Source organism: Saimiri boliviensis, chromosome 2 (assembly GCF_048565385.1).
Source record: "Saimiri boliviensis isolate mSaiBol1 chromosome 2, mSaiBol1.pri, whole genome shotgun sequence".
Lineage (NCBI taxonomy): Eukaryota > Metazoa > Chordata > Mammalia > Primates > Cebidae > Saimiri > Saimiri boliviensis.
This window is the reverse complement of record NC_133450.1, coordinates 191609793-191627910: the sequence shown is the minus strand read 5'-3', so window position 1 is coordinate 191627910 and position 18118 is coordinate 191609793. Positions and strand designations below refer to the sequence as shown.

At 47.6% G+C, this 18118-nt stretch overlaps 1 protein-coding gene across 1 annotated transcript in view; it reads left to right on the top strand.

Annotated features, from left to right (window-relative positions):
- GABBR2 (gamma-aminobutyric acid type B receptor subunit 2) overlaps positions 1 to 18118 on the top strand; it is a 426862-nt gene that overhangs the window by 331975 nt on the left and 76769 nt on the right. Inside the window, exons 12-13 of the mRNA XM_039475217.2 lie at positions 7819 to 7926; positions 16791 to 16913. Of these exons, the coding sequence (XP_039331151.1) occupies positions 7819 to 7926; positions 16791 to 16913 (231 nt within the window). The remainder of the gene's footprint in view (positions 1 to 7818; positions 7927 to 16790; positions 16914 to 18118) is intronic.

The window sequence follows — 18118 nt, the reverse complement described above, 5'->3', positions numbered from 1 at the left end:
TCAGAAGAGCGTGGCTCAGTTTTAGCTCCCAGCTGCCTCTGCTTGCTGACCACCCCAACTATTTATTTATTTTTCTACGAAAAAAAAGTATATATAGATTATAAGCATGCCACTCGGTGAATTTTCACAAACTAAACTCAATCGTGAATCCAGGATCCATATCAAGAAGCAGGACCTTACCAGCATCCCAGAGGCCCTTCCTGTCTCCTTCCAGTTCCTATCTGCTCCTCCCTACCCCCACCCCGCCAAAGAGAGGCCCCCATCCCGGCTCCTGCTAGCACAGACAGTGCTGCTCAGTGTGCACTGAGCTACCTGGGGGTCTGGACAGAATGCAGGTTCTGGCTCAACAGGTCCAGAAGGGGACCTGTGCATTCCTGACATTCCTAGGATGCTGATGCCACATCCCCAGACCACACTTCGAAGAGCAGGAATAAGATTAGTACCTGGTGCTTTATTTTGTGTTTGTCTCTTGGAGACTGGTTGTGTAAGAGAAATGGAAGCACCAGAAGCCTGCTCCTGGGGCCCAGTTGTTGGAGGGAAGGAGCTCCTGGGCTGGAAGACACCAGGGTGTGGCCTCCACCCTCGAACCTCAGGAAGCAAGGCAGCCCTATCACAGCAGGCAGAGTGGAGTTCGAGTCCCAAAGCACACCTTTAGCCTCTTCACCCTGCTCAGGATGGGCAGCAGCTGCACAGAGATGCGGCACGGGAGGCCCAGGCACTGATCTGGGAAGTGTGGTGCCCTCTTTCTGCCCTCATGGGGGTACTGAGATTTTCTAACTCTAACTAGAAAGGTAAAGCCTGCCCAGGAACACCCACTTGGCCTCCCAGTAAATTCAAGTCTGGTAGGAATTAATGAAACATTTTTAGTTAAAAGGCCATAAACCTGTGATTATTTTGTTGTTGTTGTGTGGGGATTTCTTTTTGAGGCACTTGAGAAGTAAAACAATTTATTAATGTGAGTTTGGGGGCTGTTTCTCAGGTGGACTCTCATGGCGGCTGTGATAACGTGCCTTGTGATTTCAGAAGGCAGTAGGAAGGCTGGTGGGCCAGGAAATAACCCACAGGGTTTGATGGTGACCTTGCCTGGCAGGTCCAGACAGTTCGGGGAGAGGGCCACAGGGACTAGCTGTTACAGGGCCTGATTGGGCCAGCTAGAGTCCTGGATGAGGTACAGATGCCCACTTGAAGACAGTGGCCTCCTCACCCCCAACTCCCTTCCAGAGGAGGAGGCTGAGACAGGAACCAGGGGCTCCCCAGACTCCCAAGCCAATAAGCAGGATGATAACCTTCTTTCCCAGAAACCCCACATGTGGGCCAGCCTCTGGCTTTCCTCAGCACTCTTGTTCCCATGGTTCATACATTCATATGATAACACTCCCAGACACTTACTAGGCACAGATCATGGTCCTCAGGGAGTTGGCAGTGCAGACAGAAAACCTAATTACACAAACAGTTCCTATTTACTATTTACTATGTACACTGACAGAGACAGGCCTAGGGGAATGAGTAAGGCCCAGAAGCAAGGGACAAATCAGGGAAGACTTAAAATAAGGGACCCCTCTGAGTGAGCTCCAGTTATTTCTGGAAGTCCTAAACAATACACCATACTTGCCCGCAAAATTCTCAGCAGCTGTAGTCACCACGGTGTGGCCACTCAGTCGTTCCCCTCTGGCCCTGACACCCACTCTTCTGTGTCTTCTGTCCACAGAGCTGCAGGAAGGCACACAGCAGCCCCCTCCCCACTGTGTCCCACTCCACTCCTGCCACCACCCATCTGAGAATGCTGCACTTCCAAAAAGCTCCCCAACCTCCAGTCCTGATGCACCTTCTGGGGTTGTAGAGGGAATAGGAAGAAAGGCCTCTCCCTCATTCTGCGTTGTTCTGTGGCCCAAGCCAAGGCCGCCAAGGGCAGTGGTGTACTTTCTGCATGACACAAGGGTGTTAGCTTCAGGGACAGGAGCTGAATTTTGGCCTGTGATCTGCCCTTTGAGCCAAGTTCTTGGAGTTTGTTGGCTACAAGGTCCTTGAGGAGAGGAATCCTTCAGAAAGGGGCACAGAGGCCGGGTACTGTGTCTTGGCTGACCACAGTGGCTCATACCTGTAAACCCAGCACTTTGGAAGGCCCAGGTGGGCAGATCACGAGGCCAGGAGTTCGAGACCAGCCTGTCCAACATGGTGAAACCCCGTCTCTACTAAAAATAGAAAAATTAGCAAGTCATGGTAGTGCACACCTGTAGTCCCAGCTACTCAGGAGGCTGAGGCAGGAGAATCATTTGAACCGGGGAGGGGGAGGTTGCAGTGAATCGAGATCACGCCACTGCACTCCAGCCTGGGTGACAGAGCAAGACTTCGTCTCAAAGAAAAGAAAGGGCCCGGAGTGGGCATCTTTCTCTGATTTGCCCCCAAGGCTCCTAAGATGCCCCCTAGGCCCTGTCTTGGGTTCCAAAGTACTCCTGTGGGTCCCGAGTCACCAGTGTCCCCTGGCACCGTTCCCCCAGAAAGGCTCTGCTGAACTCTAAACTGTAGAGAAGATTGTCCGTACAGGTCTTACCTAAAAGACCCTGAGCAAGACGGGGTCTTCCAGAGCTGTTTCTAGAGGCTGCTCTTCAGAGTCTTACCATGTTAGGATTTATTTGTTGCCCCTGTCCCATGACGACAAGATGGGCCCTGGAGACCTCAGGTCTCTCAGCTCCCCCACGTCATACTCACAGTGGTCTGGGGCTTGCTTTGGGGCAGTCTGGGAGTTTCTTCCCTCCTTCTCACTATTGATGGCCTGGGGTGAGCAGTCAGAATGAAATAAAAGGCCCTTTAGAGAAACCTTTTGGGCTTCAAAAGAGTGACTTGCCCCTTGTGTCCAGCCAGCCACCAGGGCTTGCTCCTTCCTCTGACTTGTTGGCCTGAGGCCCACACGAGTCTGTGGTATCAAGGAGGCCCAGAGCACAGCAGTCCTGCCCTTCATGTGAGAACAGGCCTGCCCACAGAGATCACCATGTTCACGCTGATCCCCAGAAGGGCAATGAAAGCCCTTCACCGTGCCAGGCATGCTTCATGAAATCAGTGGAGCAAGCAGCTGAGAATCGTTGTGGGCATAGATTTTTCCTCCCATTTGGAGATTTGCTCACATTTCTTTTTCCTTTTTCATAGCTGGGGCTGAGCTGGGGACTGCCTGCCTAAAGTTTCTCTTCTCCCTGGATGTATTAGGTTCAAGGGAGTTTGCAGAGGGGGCTGAGTACTTGATAGCTAAGGGGAGAAAAAGAAAGATGTTAACATCAGAAAAATAAACACACATAAGACTTTAGGAGAAAAAGTGAAGTAGCTATTTCTCTGGTGTTGATGAATCAGTGGAGACTTGTATTGGAGGCAACATATTGGAAAACAGAATCATTAGAACCCTTCAGATGAAACCTAGCTTATTTGGCAACACAGAGCCACATAGAAGGGAGGCACCTGGGATGTCATTAAATGAAACCTTCCTCAGTGCAGGAAACGCCCCTGCAGCCTTCTAACGGAGGGGGAGAAGCGGGGGGGTCTTCCAAGCTTTGCTTGAATATGTGGAGTGATAGGGAGCTCACCACCCGCCAGACAGCATGTGGAAGGAGTAGCTGAGGCCATGAACTCAGCCTCTTTTGCTATCAAATACTCTAGCTCTCTGTGCTCTTCCTTTCAGTTGCTTGCCCGGGCTCAACTTGCACATTTGAGGTGACAAAGAGTTCACAACCTCCTAACCTGGCCCATTCAGCCTGATTGTCTCCTCTTGGCTCCAGAGATGTAAAGGTGGGCAAAGCAGCCCCTGCCTCCCAGTAGCTTCATCTAGTGGGAGAGGCAGACAGGTAATCAGATAGGTGTCATCTCTGTGTGACCAGCAGAGCAGAAATGTGCTTGAAGGCAGACGTCGTGAGGACGAAGCAGCCATGACCTCCCTGCAAGGTCTCAGCAGGCTTCTCAGAGGAGGTGGCTCATGAGTTTGGATTTCAGATGATGCGTGAGAAATTGTGAAGAATACCGAACACTGAATGGCATTTTGCGTGGAGGAAACAGCGCATGTCAGACTTGGCAGCCTGAGCCAGTGTGATGAGAGGGAAAGGCTGGGCAGAGCAGGATGACTTGAGGAATGTCAGAAGAGGTGGAGTTGTGGGGGCTGTGCCCTGCTAAGAGTTTGGAGTTTAACCTGAGGGCTCTGTGGGACAGTGCTGGGTTTAAATCCCAGAGACTTAAACTGGGCTAACACTTAATCTGGGGACTGACTGTGAAACCCTGGCAGTAGGTGTCTAGTGGTGGTAGGCAGGAATGCTCCCAAAGGCAAGGTGGTTGGTCGGTTCTCTACACCAGACAGCAGTGGGGTGCGGCATTGATAGTCTCCAAGACAGACCCCAAGTTCAGTGATTCAGTAGGACTCCAGGGCTCAGCATGCAGTCATACTTGCAGCTATGACTTATTACACTAAAAGAATACACAGCAACACCAGCAAAAGGAAAAGGCACATGGGGAGGCGAAGTCCGGGGGAAACCAGGTGCCAGCTGCCGATAGCCATATCACAGTGGAGTCGCAAAGGACGAGCTTAATCGGCCCAGCAATGCGTAGCGACCACATGTGTGAAACACTGCCTCGGGAAGCACATTAGAGGTGCCATGCCCAGGGTTTTTAGCTGGGGGCTGGATATGTCGACACCATCTGCCTACTACACAACAAAATTCCAGACTCCCAGAAGGAAGGCAGTGTTCAGCATAAACCACACTGTTTGCACAACCAGTTCAGGCACAGTGAGCCGCTCTTATCATTGAGGGAATGGTGGGAACTGTCCAGAATCCAAGCTCTCAGATGGCAGCCAAGGACCAGCCTTCCAATCAGACCTTTCTAAGGATAACGGTCTGAGGTCCGCTGTGTTAACTCTTTTCTGCCTCGGCATCCTCAGCTATTCTTTGCTTTTAGTTTATGGCAGCAGATTGCAGTTGCCAGATGCCAGGTTAAATTTATATTATTGAATTTTAACTAACTTGACTAATCATATGGTTGAGTCTTAATGAATTTAGCCCTCACAATAGACAAGTGGCCTGGAAATCATTGTTTCAAGGAAAACATAAGTCAAAGCAAATATGAAGAATGCTTAGCACTCTTAAGGCCAGATGCAGTGGCTCATGCCTGTACTCCTAATGCTTTGGGAGACCGAGGCAGGAGGATCACTGGAGTTCAGGAGTTCAAGGCCAGCCTGGGCAACATAGCAAGATTTTGTCTCTACTATAAATCAAACAAATTAGCCAGGTATGGTGGTGCATGCCTGCAGTCCCAGCTACTCAGGAGGCTGAGGTGGGAGGATTGTTTGAGCTCTGGAAATAGAGGCTGCAATGTGCTTGATTGCATCCCTGTACTCCAGCCTGAGCAACAGAGCGAGATCCTATCTCAAAAAAAGAAAAAAAAAAAATGCTTAGCACACTGAAGTGACACATCTCCTCAAAATAGATCTTTGTCAGCCACAGGATGAGATAAAAAATGATGATATTACTTCATTTTTGTCCATCCTTTTTAAAATGCCATGTTTTGTATAAGTTCGTATGTAAAATTGAACGTGTTCAAGAGAACATTATCAAAAATGCTGTAGACCATTGGTCTTCACAGTCACGTCAATAAATCAGCTTTACAAGTGTGTCGAGGTCCCTGGAGGGTGTTACAAGTTGGTCAGCTGCTGCCTCTAGGTATGTCCTGTTCTTTGACAGCTGGTTTCTAGGTGTAGACAAACCTGATTTGGGTTAAGGAGACTCCATCTGAGGAGGAGGCAGCAGCAGGATGTCGGGGAGAGAGGCCTGGACCAAGACAAGGCATTCATTGAGTTCCAGGCTCAGCTCTGGAGCTGTATGGCGTGGGTAAGGGAAATATCTTAAATGTGCTGGGCCTCAATTTCTTCATCTGTTAAGGGATTTCCTCACTCGACTGACACCTCCAAAAAATTACCTTGGTGTTTGTTGTTGTTGTTGTTTGTTTTTATTATTATATACTTTGCCTCTGGCCTAATAATACTTGTTGAAGGAGCAGATGAACAAATGAGCAAACAAACTAATGAATTAATGACCCAACAAACTAATGGATGAGTGAATGAATGAATGAGATGAACTCTCAAGTCCCACATACCTCGGACAGAGGACAGACGTTTTATCTGGTCATTGAATGTGCTCAGGTCTAAATTCTCTGTAATTGGCTCTTCCTCCTCCCTTTTTGGCATACTTTTCTTTATCCTTTTATTATCATCTGGGTAATAGTGTGGCGATTCTATATTCTTTCTAAAGGACTGTGGTTCATTTTTACCCATCTGATTTCTCCTGGTTTGTGAAATTTAAAAACAAGAGAGGGAGCTGCTGTGGCTCAGGCCAGTTGTCCTGGTGCTTGAGGAGGCAAGGCTACGTGTTCGAGGCCAGCCTGGGCAACATAAAAACCTCTCATTCATTTAAAAAAAAAAAAAGAAAATAGAAGGCGAAGTGCCCACTGTACCCCCATAGCATACACGCTCCACAGGCCTGTTTTTCTGAACAAGCGCTGGGATGCTGTTGTCCTTCCCTTGATTTAGTGGCATGGCCTTGCAATCTAAAAATAGCTCCTTCTTTTACAAATAAAATGGAAATGCAAAATGTTCTGTCTCTGAAAACCTCAAGAGTCAAGTTGCTGGAAAGGCAGGAGCAGAAGGAATCCGTAAAGGGAATGGGCTGGGAACATTTCTTGGAAACTTCCTACACGTGCTGGTGGCAGCCAGCCCTGAACTAGAAGGGGCCTGGGGAAGCCAAGCAAAGCTTCTATGCCCAGTCCCTCTGGATGTAGAGGACCTGAGCTGTCTGCTGCAGCCTGGCTGCCTCTCTTTCTCCCCTGCCACATCCACCTTTCTGTCTTGTGTTCAGCCAAGGAAGGTTGGAACCTTTCAAAAGAAACTAAGCTCAATAGAGCTGAGGGAGAGCAAAGATTCACGCTCAGAGCTGCAGTTCATGGGGCCCATGGCTTTTCCATCCTAGTGAGTGGGAGGCTCCAGAACTCAGTGGTGCACAGCCCAGGGCTAGACCATGATGTGGGGCCCACCTGGAGATGTGCAAGTCTCCTGAGTATTAGAGGGTGTCCAGTCTAACTGGTGAGGGTTGAGGGTTCTGGAAGCGAGACAGTACAGGTGAAGGTGGCATCCTGGAGACCCTTAAGACCTACCAGGTGGCGGCCAGCCTGTTCCAGCTTCAGGGATCCAAGTTGTAGGCTCCTGTCAGGGCTAGCTGTTCCCATTAGTCACCAACCCAGGGCTAGGAGTCAGAGCACACCTTACTCCTGGGGAATAGGTCAGAGCCAGACAGGGCCTCAGTCCTTAGCAGGGACCAAGGTCTCAGTGTGGGCTCAGCCACCAGGCTGGCCTGTGCTAACTGGCCTTCCGAGGTCACACTGAGCAGTAGTAGTCACGTGGCCTGATCATGTGGGGAGAGGGCTGGGCAGCAGAAAGAAGGAAGGAAGGAGAGGAAGTGAAGGCCAGAGGGCTGGACCATCACCTTTTGGTGATCCCTCAGCAGTCCTGGGGGCCCTCTGTGGCTCTCCCTCTGGCTGGCTCTCTCTGGGCCCATCTAAGGCAGGATTTGAATCTTGCACTCCTGTGTGCCCAGGGCCCTGGGTCTGCTAAGTGGCTGATAGAACCAAATGTCTACTGAGTGGAAATTTGATTGAAAGATGCCAGTTAAACTGAACCATATGCAGAGAGGAGTATTTATCCCCATCATGGAGATTCCCCCTGCAGGGTGGTCTCATACCTGATGAAGTCCCTCTACCTAAAGAAGGTCAATACCTCTGTTTTCTCACGGCCTCTAGGTCAGGACCTGGATTCTCACCGTGGGCTACACGACCGCTTTTGGGGCCATGTTTGCAAAGACCTGGAGAGTCCACGCCATCTTCAAAAATGTGAAAATGAAGAAGAAGGTAATCACTCCCCTTCTGTTTCAGGGTGTTAGCTGTGTTCACTCAGCATTTATCTAGCCAGTATATACCATATTCTAGGCACTGAGCTATTTGCTGGGGATCCAAGCTAAACATAATCCCTGCCTCCTGCCACCTTCAGCCTACTGGGGAAATCAGACAGTTAACAAAGCATTTATAGCACACAGGTATCAGGGCTGGCTGGGGACATATGGGAGGTGCTGGGGTACAGTGCACTCAGAGGAGGCTTCATGGAGGAAGTGCCACCTATGCTGGGGCCTGGATTGTGAGTGAGAGTTAGCCAAGCAAAGGGCATGGGGATACTGGGGACCTTGTCAAAGGAACCGTGCATGGCAGCCTAAGGAGGGGAGGAGGGTGGTCAGGGGCTGAGAGAGGTTTGGTGTGGCTGGGGCCTAGGGTTTGTGGGGACAAGGGAGAGGAAGAGGCTGGAAGGGAAGGCAGGAGCCACATTAAGGAATCTGAGCTTGAACTTATGGTCAATGGGGAGCCCTTAAAAGAGAGGAGTGAAACATGGCTGGTACCTGATGTCATGATTCCATTTCCAAAGAGGCCCTTGGAGAACAGGAGCTCAGCCTTCACACTGTGGAATGCATTTGCCACCCATGCGGTTGGGTATAACCATGATGTTGACAGAGCTTGACTCTTAGTCAAAGAGAAACTTTGTCCATCACTGTCCTTTTTAACTCTTCCAGTGCTACTAGTTCTTCCCTTTCTTCTGGATAAAATTTATATCAAGTCTCTTGATTTTGAAGGTCCTCTGGTCAGTAACTATTATAATATGTAGAGTCCATCATTATATTCAAAACTTCAAACAGCATTCAATGGCACAACTTCTCCCTCTCCCAGCTCAGGCCTGCAGCAGGCCAGCCACCTGCCTTGGGAAAAGGGGCCCAGGCTGGCTGCTTCTCCCTTTGGCCAGCCTGAGTTCTTTCTCCATCAGCCCAGCCACCCAGTGTCCAACCCTCCCGAGTTGGAACTAGGAGTGGTGGAAGGGGCAGGAAATACCTCACTTGCTCAGAGCTGGCATTGGGCTTACTGGGCCTGGCGAGGGTTGCAGTGGGCCCTTTAGACTCTTAAGGTGCTTTTCTGGTTCCTTCATTACTGGGACTTTCTCTCCTGCCGTGCTCTTGACGCAGGTGAAATGCTCCCCCAATTGGCTATTTGTGGCTTCTTCCCCTGCTCCTGAGCATCCTTCTGTTCTCTACCATGGGGTCACCTCACCCCTCCAGCTAGACCTGGACAGGACCACACCAGCTTTCCCTCACCCATGGCCTACATCTGGGGTGCAGAAAGCACTCCTGTGTCCTTTGTGCCTACAAACTCAAGGTTGACGTCACTGTGGCAGCTGCCTCTCTTTTGTTCCATCCTCAGAGAAGCTGGCCAGTCCATCATCCCCTTTAGGTTTCTCAAGCAGGAGTCACACATCAGTCCACAGGGTCCCCCCGGCTGCATAGACTCCTGTCAAGCCATCCAGTGATCTCCTTTCCATTGGAAGCCAAGGCCTCTCCCTTGATTTGAGGTCATAGAGGAAGCGTTCCCTCCCAGTTTATCCATTCCTCTCACCAGGGGAGGGGTCTCATGACACCTCTTACCAAAAATCCTCTTCTCAATTCAGTCCCCTCATCACACCCTGGCCCCCAGCACACACTCTTCAAATCCTGATGAGGGCATCACGTGTTTACAGACACCTCCTCTGCAGATCCTCACTGTGGGCTCACCCCATATGGAACATGGAGTCTGTTCTGGTTTTTCATCTGAGCCTGCATTTTGCTCCCTGGTTATCTGGCACTGGTGGCAGACAGCAAGCCAGCCCCAGCAGTGAGGCCAACAGGCTAAACAGAAGCCTGGAGTTCTAATCTGTGTTCCACTGCAGACCTGCTGTGTCCTTAGACAAAGCTCTTAAGTCTTTCAGGACCTCTGTGTCCTCAACTGTAGAATGGGGACACTGACATAGTATTGTCCCCTTAGCTGTGATTCTGTGGGCTCCTGCCTGTGCCCTAGTGATATCTCTCACTCCTCAGCACCCCCTGCACCTCACCTCTTCACTGCCAAAGTTCTTCTTCAGGATTGCAGCCCCTTGCCCTCTCCAGATGAGGTGGAGGTATATTCTGTCCTCTGTCCCCTGACCCACACCCGAACCACTTTAGGAAATCTACGGGCTACGTTCAGAGAGAGGAAAGAGCCCTGCTCTGCCACTCTGTCCCTGTGCTCACATGGAGGGGCTCTTTGTCTCTGGGTCCCAGCAGCATTCATGACGACTCTCCGTAAGATGAGAGGCCCGGCCACCCCAGTGTTCCCCAGCACTGGCTGCATAGTACAGTCCCACAGGAGCTTTTGAAAACTACCAGAAGTCACCCAGCCCAGGCCAGTTAAAGTGAGGGCTCTGGAGCCAGAGCTGAGCATCAGTAGTTTTTCAGCTTTCCCAGGTCATGTTGATATCCTGTGGAAGGCGGGGACCTATGGTCTAGGTCAGGGCTTCTGAGGATGGCTGCCCTGTTAAGCTGTTAGAAATGCAAGCTCCCCAGGCCCCACCCTGATCCTAATGAACCGGAATTCTTGGGAGGAACCCAGGAGCCTGTGTTTTCCCCATCCCTGGCCAAAGCAAGCCAAGACTGGAGAAACACTGGCCTAGGTCACTTCTGGGGCCCCTCCTGCTCTGTGACTCTGGTTTAAGAGCAGCTCTGCCATTGGTGACAACTCCGTCCTGGTTTGGAAGAAGCACAGGGATGGTTCCTTTGTGCTAGTATGTGATTCATCCCTATGGTCATCTGTGATAAGGAACCGGCCTTTATGCTCTCTAATGTGACTGCCAAGCAAGCACACACCAACTGTCTGGCAACAGTCGACAAAAGGCATCAGGGAAAGCGGCAGTTCAGTTGTCTGGAATCTCTCTGTGGGGCGGTGATGTGGTGTGCTCACCAAGAGGCCACAGGCTTGGCTCACTTCTGCCTGCACTGCCTGAGCTGGGGGAAACTGGATCCCCCGCCAGGGTCTGGGCCAACTCTAAGAGCTCAGGCTTGCAGCAGGCCCAGGCATCCAGGGAGGGGGCTTATCTGAGAAACAAGTTCCCCCTACCCGCTTTTTAAACTTTCTTTTTTTTTTTTTTTTTTAACTTTTTAGAACTTTTTTCTTTTTTTTCTTTTTAAGAGTAATGCTATCAGAGACAGTAGGGATTGAAACAGTCCCTTAATGGGCATGAGGTTAGAGGACTAGAAGGTGACAGAAGTGGACATCAGAGGATGTTAATTGTGTCGCCAGGGGTCTAGAGAAAGATGATTGTGATGGAGAGGAGGGCCTCAGGACCCACATGGGAAATGACATCAAGGATGGTAAGGGTGGCGTCAGGGACAGAAAGGGAAATGAGAGCAGTAAGGTTTGCCCATGGAGGGGATCGGGGCTACCTCTATTGAGTTAATGACACTGAACTCTCCACTTAAAAATGGTTAGGTAATATGGCAAAGTTAGGGTGCATTTTACCCCAATAAAAACAAAACTATAAAAACCAACTTGGTTATATAAAAAACTGGAACTGTGAAGTAGAGCCCAATTTTGAACTACAACTGTCACAACCCTTTCAAAACAGTCTGGTTCCCTGATTGAGTTTGTGATTTGGGTAAAATATAAATTTCTCTTCTCTACCTTTCCCTCCTGTAATTTGGTTGGTAAATAGTACTTAGCCACAGCACCACAAACCTGCTCCTCGGATCACTAGAAAGCCCAGAGGGACCCCAAAGAGTTCCTCACATGGGAATAATGTGCTCATCCAGCCTTCATCATGTTCACAACAAAATTAGTACCAAATCTTTTTTTTTTTTTTTTTTTTTTTTTTTTTTTTGAGACGGAGTTTCGCTCTTGTTACCCAGGCTGGAGTGCAATGGCGCGATCTCGGCTCACCGCAACCTCCGCCTCCTGGGTTCAGGCAATTCTCCTGCCTCAGCCTCCCAAGTAGCTGGGATTACAGGCACGCACCACCATGCCCAGCTAATTTTTTTTTTTATTTTTAGTAGAGACGGGGTTTCACCATGTTGACCAGGATGGTCTCGATCTCTTGACCTTGTGATCCACCCGCCTCGGCCCCCCAAAGTGCTGGGATTACAGGCTTGAGCCACCGCGCCCGGCCTAGTACCAAATCTTATACTGAAAGCCTTTGGCAGTTCACACTGTTCATACAGCCATCATCACCATCCATCTCCAAACCTTTTCATCTTCCCAAACTAGAACTCCATACCCATTCACCACTAACTCCCTCTTCTCCCTTCTTCTCCCCACAGTCCTGGCCACCATGATTCTCCTTTCTATGAATTTGACTCCTTTAGGAACCTCATATAAGTTAAATCATACAATATTTGTCCTTTGTCACTGACTTGTTTTGTTTCTTTTAAAGAAGTTTGGATTTTTTTTAGTGGGCCCCTTAATTTTTTTTTTTTTTTTGCTTTTTTTTTTTTTTTTTTTTTTGCTGACATATATACAAGATTTATATAAATTTGCAAATGCAATCATATGCTTTTTGCAACGCGTTCTTTTTATCCTTTTCTTCTTTCCATAGCTCCCACCCCCTCCTCCCTCCATCCGTGATGGCTTGCCCTCCCCAAACACACATATACAAACTTCACCCCATATGCCCCATGTGTCCACACTTTTCAAAGCATCAAAAGAAAAGAAGCCTATTAAAGAAAGTGTTGACACATGGTGACATAATGCCTTCAAATTTCGTAGTTTTACAGCATGTTACTTTTTTTCTAAAGACCGATTATAAAATCTTTTTAAATTGAGCAGGCTTATTACAGTCTTTAGTTTGCCTCATACTAGGACCAAATGGAAGTGTTTGGACAAGGGTAGAAATTCAGAGGTGACACCTTCTGTTCTGGGGGCAGATGTTTTTTGAGGACAAGGGAAGTTCACTACAAATATGACTAGATTCTGTGGCAGACAATAACATGGGTGGGAAAAGCATCTGAGGATAACCTCTCAGACTCTCATCTGGGCTCAACTTAAGGAAAATGCCAAGAGGGCTTTTAGCAGCTGTCCTGAAGCACGCGGCATCTGAGGATGACAGGAGAGTTGAACCCCAGCAGCACCATCCATGCTATATTTGCCCTGAATGGTGCTCCCTGAAGAAATGAGTAGGCCCTACTGGAAGGCCAGTCAGAATAGGTCAGAAAATCTGAAGGTTTTTGAAAAAATTAAGAAATGCCCTTTTCTCTTAACCAAGCATCAGCCAAGTGTTTCTGTAAAGAGCCAGAAAACTCAATAGGTAAGACTTTGCAGGCTCTGTGTTTCTGTTGCAGCTACTCAACTCTGCTTTTATAGAATGAAAGCAACCATAGACAAATATGCAAATGACATCCATTTAAATGAGCATGGTAAAGGTGTACATTTCTCTTCTCTACTTTACCCTCCTGTAAGTGAGGGAACACTCATTTAAATGAGCATGGCTATGTTCCCATAAGACTTTATTTACAAAAACAGATGGTGGGCCAAGTCAGTAGTTTGCTAATCCCTGCTCTAAACAACTCAGAAGTCACATTTAGTAAACATCACTGGCATCTGTTGAGCAGTTATTGTAAGACAGGCTCTGGTAATCTAGTGTGGCATGTGTGAATACTATCCCCATGTTCTAGATGAGGAAACTGGTTCAGAGGGGGAAGGGAATTACCCAAGAGCACACAACTAGTTAGTTCATTTCAAACTTAGATCTGATTCCAGAGTCAGGTGCTTAATCATTACTGCATGCCTTTGCTCTCATCTGCCACTGAGTACCTCCTACGCCCAGAGAGAGGACTGCATGTGATAGCATCAGTGGGCACTGACATAACCCAGAGAGAAGTTCGGGCAGCATTTAAGAGAAAGAAAGAAGTCAAAGAATCTAAGAATAGAGAGATGACCTTGCCTAAGACAAGGGGTCTCTGGTGCTCAGATAAGCGCTTTTCTTTCCTTCCCTCTGTTTTCATTATTTAAGATTATTTTAAATTACCTCTCCTTGACATTGTATTTTATATATACATGGGTGTACTTGTTTAACTTTCACTACTAGTCTTCCTCACAAATATGCATGTCTCATAGGGCAGAATGTTTGTTTTGTCCACTGTTGCACCTTCAGTGCCTTCACTCTGAACCTGACTCAGAGTAGGCACTCAATAAATTTCTACAATTAATACATGAAAAGTGATTCATGGCTACTTAACCTAAATCCATTTGAGAACAAACACTGGTTACATGCCTGGCTTTGTGAATGGTGCCAGAAGGAAAATAACCATGTCCTCTCCTCTGAGTCTCAGCATCTTCCCACCATTCACTCATCCACACATGATTATTAATCCTGTGGTGCAGTATCACATTTTGCCCCTAGATGTCACTGTGTCTGACACGTAAACACAGAAATCACTGATTGTCAAACTCAAGTAATTTGATGATCATCTTCTCTGTGCCGGACACTGTACTAGATGCTTTCCATACCTCGTCTCATTTTATTCTTATACAAACTGTACAATTTAGGAATCACTGGCTGGCTCCACTTTAAAAAGAAGAAAACTGAGACCTAGCAAAGTTAAGAAGCTTGCTCAAGATCACACTTGACAAGAATTGGGATTAGAATGTGGTCCAATTCCAAAGCCTGTGTTCTTTCCTTTATACCATACTTGGAGAATAACACAGAAGCCCTCCTGCTCTCTCCCTCCCACTGCCCCTGGCCATTTTACAAATGAGAAATGCAGAATGAGAGCAAGGAAGTGATTGGCCCATGGGCACACAGGTAGCAAGGAAAGAGCCAGAATTCTAACTCAGGTCCACTTAATTTTAAATTCTTTAGAATTCCACTGCCCCAACTAGGTGTGGTGGCTCACACCTGTAATCCCAGCAGTTTGGGAGGCTGAGACGGGCAGATCACTTGAGGTCAGGAGTTCAAGACCAGCCTGGCCAACATAGTGAAACTCCCATCTCCCCTAAAATTGCAAAAATTAGCTGAGCATGGTGGCACATGCCTGTAATCCCAGCTACTTGGGAGGCTGAGGCAGGAGAATCACTTGAACTCAAGAAGGAGGTGGAGGCTGCAGTGAGACTGAATTACAGCATTGCACTCCAGCCTAAGTGACAAAGCAAGACTCTGTCAAAAAAAAAAAAAAAAAAAAATAGAATCCCACTTCCTCAGACTTCATACTTGAGCCATTAAATTGGAAGGATTTACTTTATTACATTTACAAGAGGAAAATTCTGGTGCTCAGCTTTTAAAGTCATCTATGCCCCTTGCAGGGTATGCCTACATTCATGGAGGAGAAGCTGCTTGGGCTCAACCTTGAAATCAGGGTAGGAGTGTGCCAGGAGAAAGGTGCAGGTCAGGCCTTCCAGGGGTCAGGAATAGCTGGGCAAATGCCTGGGGGCTTAAGCAGCCTCATGCTCAGAAAGGCTCCTTCCAGCCCATCCCCTAACTGCTAAACTCCTTAGGCATTTTGCCCCAGTTTCTCAAGACTGTCAGAGAGTTGCCTAGTTTCCCAGGGAGTGAGAGTTAAGCTGGGTTTCTCTAAAGCACCAGGAGTACACCATATCCTTGAAAATCTCAGAGTGGGCTTTGCCAGTGCCCCGCCTCCAGGTAAAGTGGTTTTGCTGGATTTGATCTCCTTGGCAGTAACTGAGCCAACACTTTCTTTGTGTTCTTTTTCATTCAGTGATAGAAAGGCCCCTTGAGTTTTTATTTATCCTTTAAAAATGCCTTTAATCGTTAAAAAGCAAACCTGGCGATATTTCTTAAGCTTCTGCCTGAGTTTTGTTTGTTTTTCTGAGTCTTTCCAGAACTACTTCATCACATTAGCTTTTCTGGAGAGTGAGGGGCTATATAAACATGAAGTGAGTGAAATACAGGTCAGCTTTGGCACCAAAAATATTTATCCCCCGGCCGATCCCTATCAAACAGACGTAAAGTGGGGTAGGATTCTCACAGAGCAATAAAAATATCCCAGGCTGCAAAGAGGAATGGGAGTTATATTTCCTCTTTTTATATTCTTCCATGTCGATTCAATTCATCAGACTTTTAAGTACCTACTGTATGCCAGGCTCTGGTAGGTGCTAAGGGAACACAAAGAAAACAACTTTCTTTCTGTCTCAGGCTCCCAGTTTACTGAGGAGGGAAGATGTATATACAACTTAATATAGCTTCTGATTGGTGCTGTAAATGTTTGAGGATGTGAATTCCAGAGAAAAGAGAGCTTGGTCCAAATCCAGGCTTCCTCTCTTATTCAGTTTATTACATTGAGCAAGTTACTTAGCCCCCTCCAAGCCTGTTTGCTCATCCATAAAATGAGAATAATAACAATATTTGTCTTTATATGAGACATTGCCTCTGAAACCATCAACCTAAGAGACAGGCACAGAGTGAGTGTTCATTAAATGTTAGCTTTTCTTCTCATTGTTGTTACTACTGGTTCCTCCTGATAATTAAGGATGTGGACAAAGTGCTATGGAGTAATTAGTTGTGCTGCAGGAGTTAGAAAGGACTTCATGGAGGAGGTGACAATTGACCAAGGTGTTTAAGGATTATTCGAAGCTTGCCAGATAAAAAGAATAGGGTGTTCCAAACCTGGAGGGTGAAAATCACAGCTCAGCCAGGGACCAGGAGTAACCAAACTTCCACAAAATACACGTGTTTTTGGGGAGTGATAAGGTCAAGCTTGTAAAAGGCCTTGAATGTCAAGCAGAGGAGCTTGGCTGGATTTATCCCATGGGTGATGGGGATTCCAGGAGACACTCCAGCTGGGGGTTCATGATGCAGTTTCCCCCACCACCCCAGGTCCCCAGTTGCTGCATGGGAAGCTATCTCTCACATTGGCTCCCCTCCACTCCTTCCCGCTCTACAGATCATCAAGGACCAGAAACTGCTTGTGATCGTGGGAGGCATGCTGCTGATCGACCTGTGCATCCTGATCTGCTGGCAGGCTGTGGACCCGCTGCGAAGGACGGTGGAGAAGTACAGCATGGAGGTAAGCCCCCAGTGGTGGCAGGAGAGAAGCCTACAGATGCAGCCCCTGGCGCATGAGGACAGTGAGGCTGCACAGCTCCCAGGCTACACAGCTGCCCAGTACCCCACTGGGAACACTTCCTCAGTTCCATTTCACTCCATTTTATACATAGTATTCTAGGGAAGCCAAATATAAGGTGCCGTGAAAGAAGTTGAGTTTAATATTAATGCATGCAGAGAATTAAGGGGAACTGTTGGGCTTTTTAAAAGAGTATGTGCTCAGGCCGGGCGCAGTGGCTCACATCTGTAATCTCAGTACTTTGTGAGGCCAAAGCGGGCAGATCACCTGAGGTCGGGAGTTCGAGATCAGCCTGACCAACATGGAGAAACCCCGTTTGTACTAAAAATTAGCCAGGTATGGTGGCACATGCCTGTAATCCCAGCTACTCAGGAGGCTGAGGCAGGAGAATCGCTTGAACCCAGGAGGTGGAGGTTGCAGTGAGCCGAGATTGCACCATTGCACTCCAGCCTGGGTAACAAGAGCGAAACTCCATACCCCGCCCCCAAAAAAGAAGAGTATATTCTCATACACTGTAGAAGCCTTCATTTATAGGATCCATCACTTGAGAAATGACATTTCATATTTATCCCAGCTTTAAAGTAAGTCTCCAAAAAAGTGCTACTAGGGAATAAACATTTTGAAAGCTCCTTCAGATACTGTATTATTTTCAAAAGGATAAGCAATATATTTTTTCACACATTTGATATCACATATTTGTTGTTAAAATTAAAGGCCTTACATAAAAGTACTATTAAATATATTTTTTAATTGTCATACAGTCAGCCTTGCCCTGAACCTGTACTGGTCTTTCTAGGATTCTCCAGATTAGGGAAGTTTGAGTCCCTTTGGAGGTTGTGGTTTTGTGGACTTTCTTTTAGAGTAGTTAGACTTGTGTTTGCCGGGTAGAGCTGGGCTGCAGTGGGGTGTGCTATTGAAAGGATTTCTATACAGTGTAACAGATTCTACCGAAAAATGAGAATCTCTTTTCCTCTCACTGCTTTATTAGAAAAACCTTTTTGTGGAATTTAGTGTGAATTCTTAAACTAAACCAGAAATGGCCATTCTATGCGGGCAGAGGCTTTTATCCTTCTAGACAAGGAGGTTTTCTAGAATGTAAGCTGCTCAGCCTCATTTATCTTGAGACAGAGGGTTTACTCAGCTCAGTA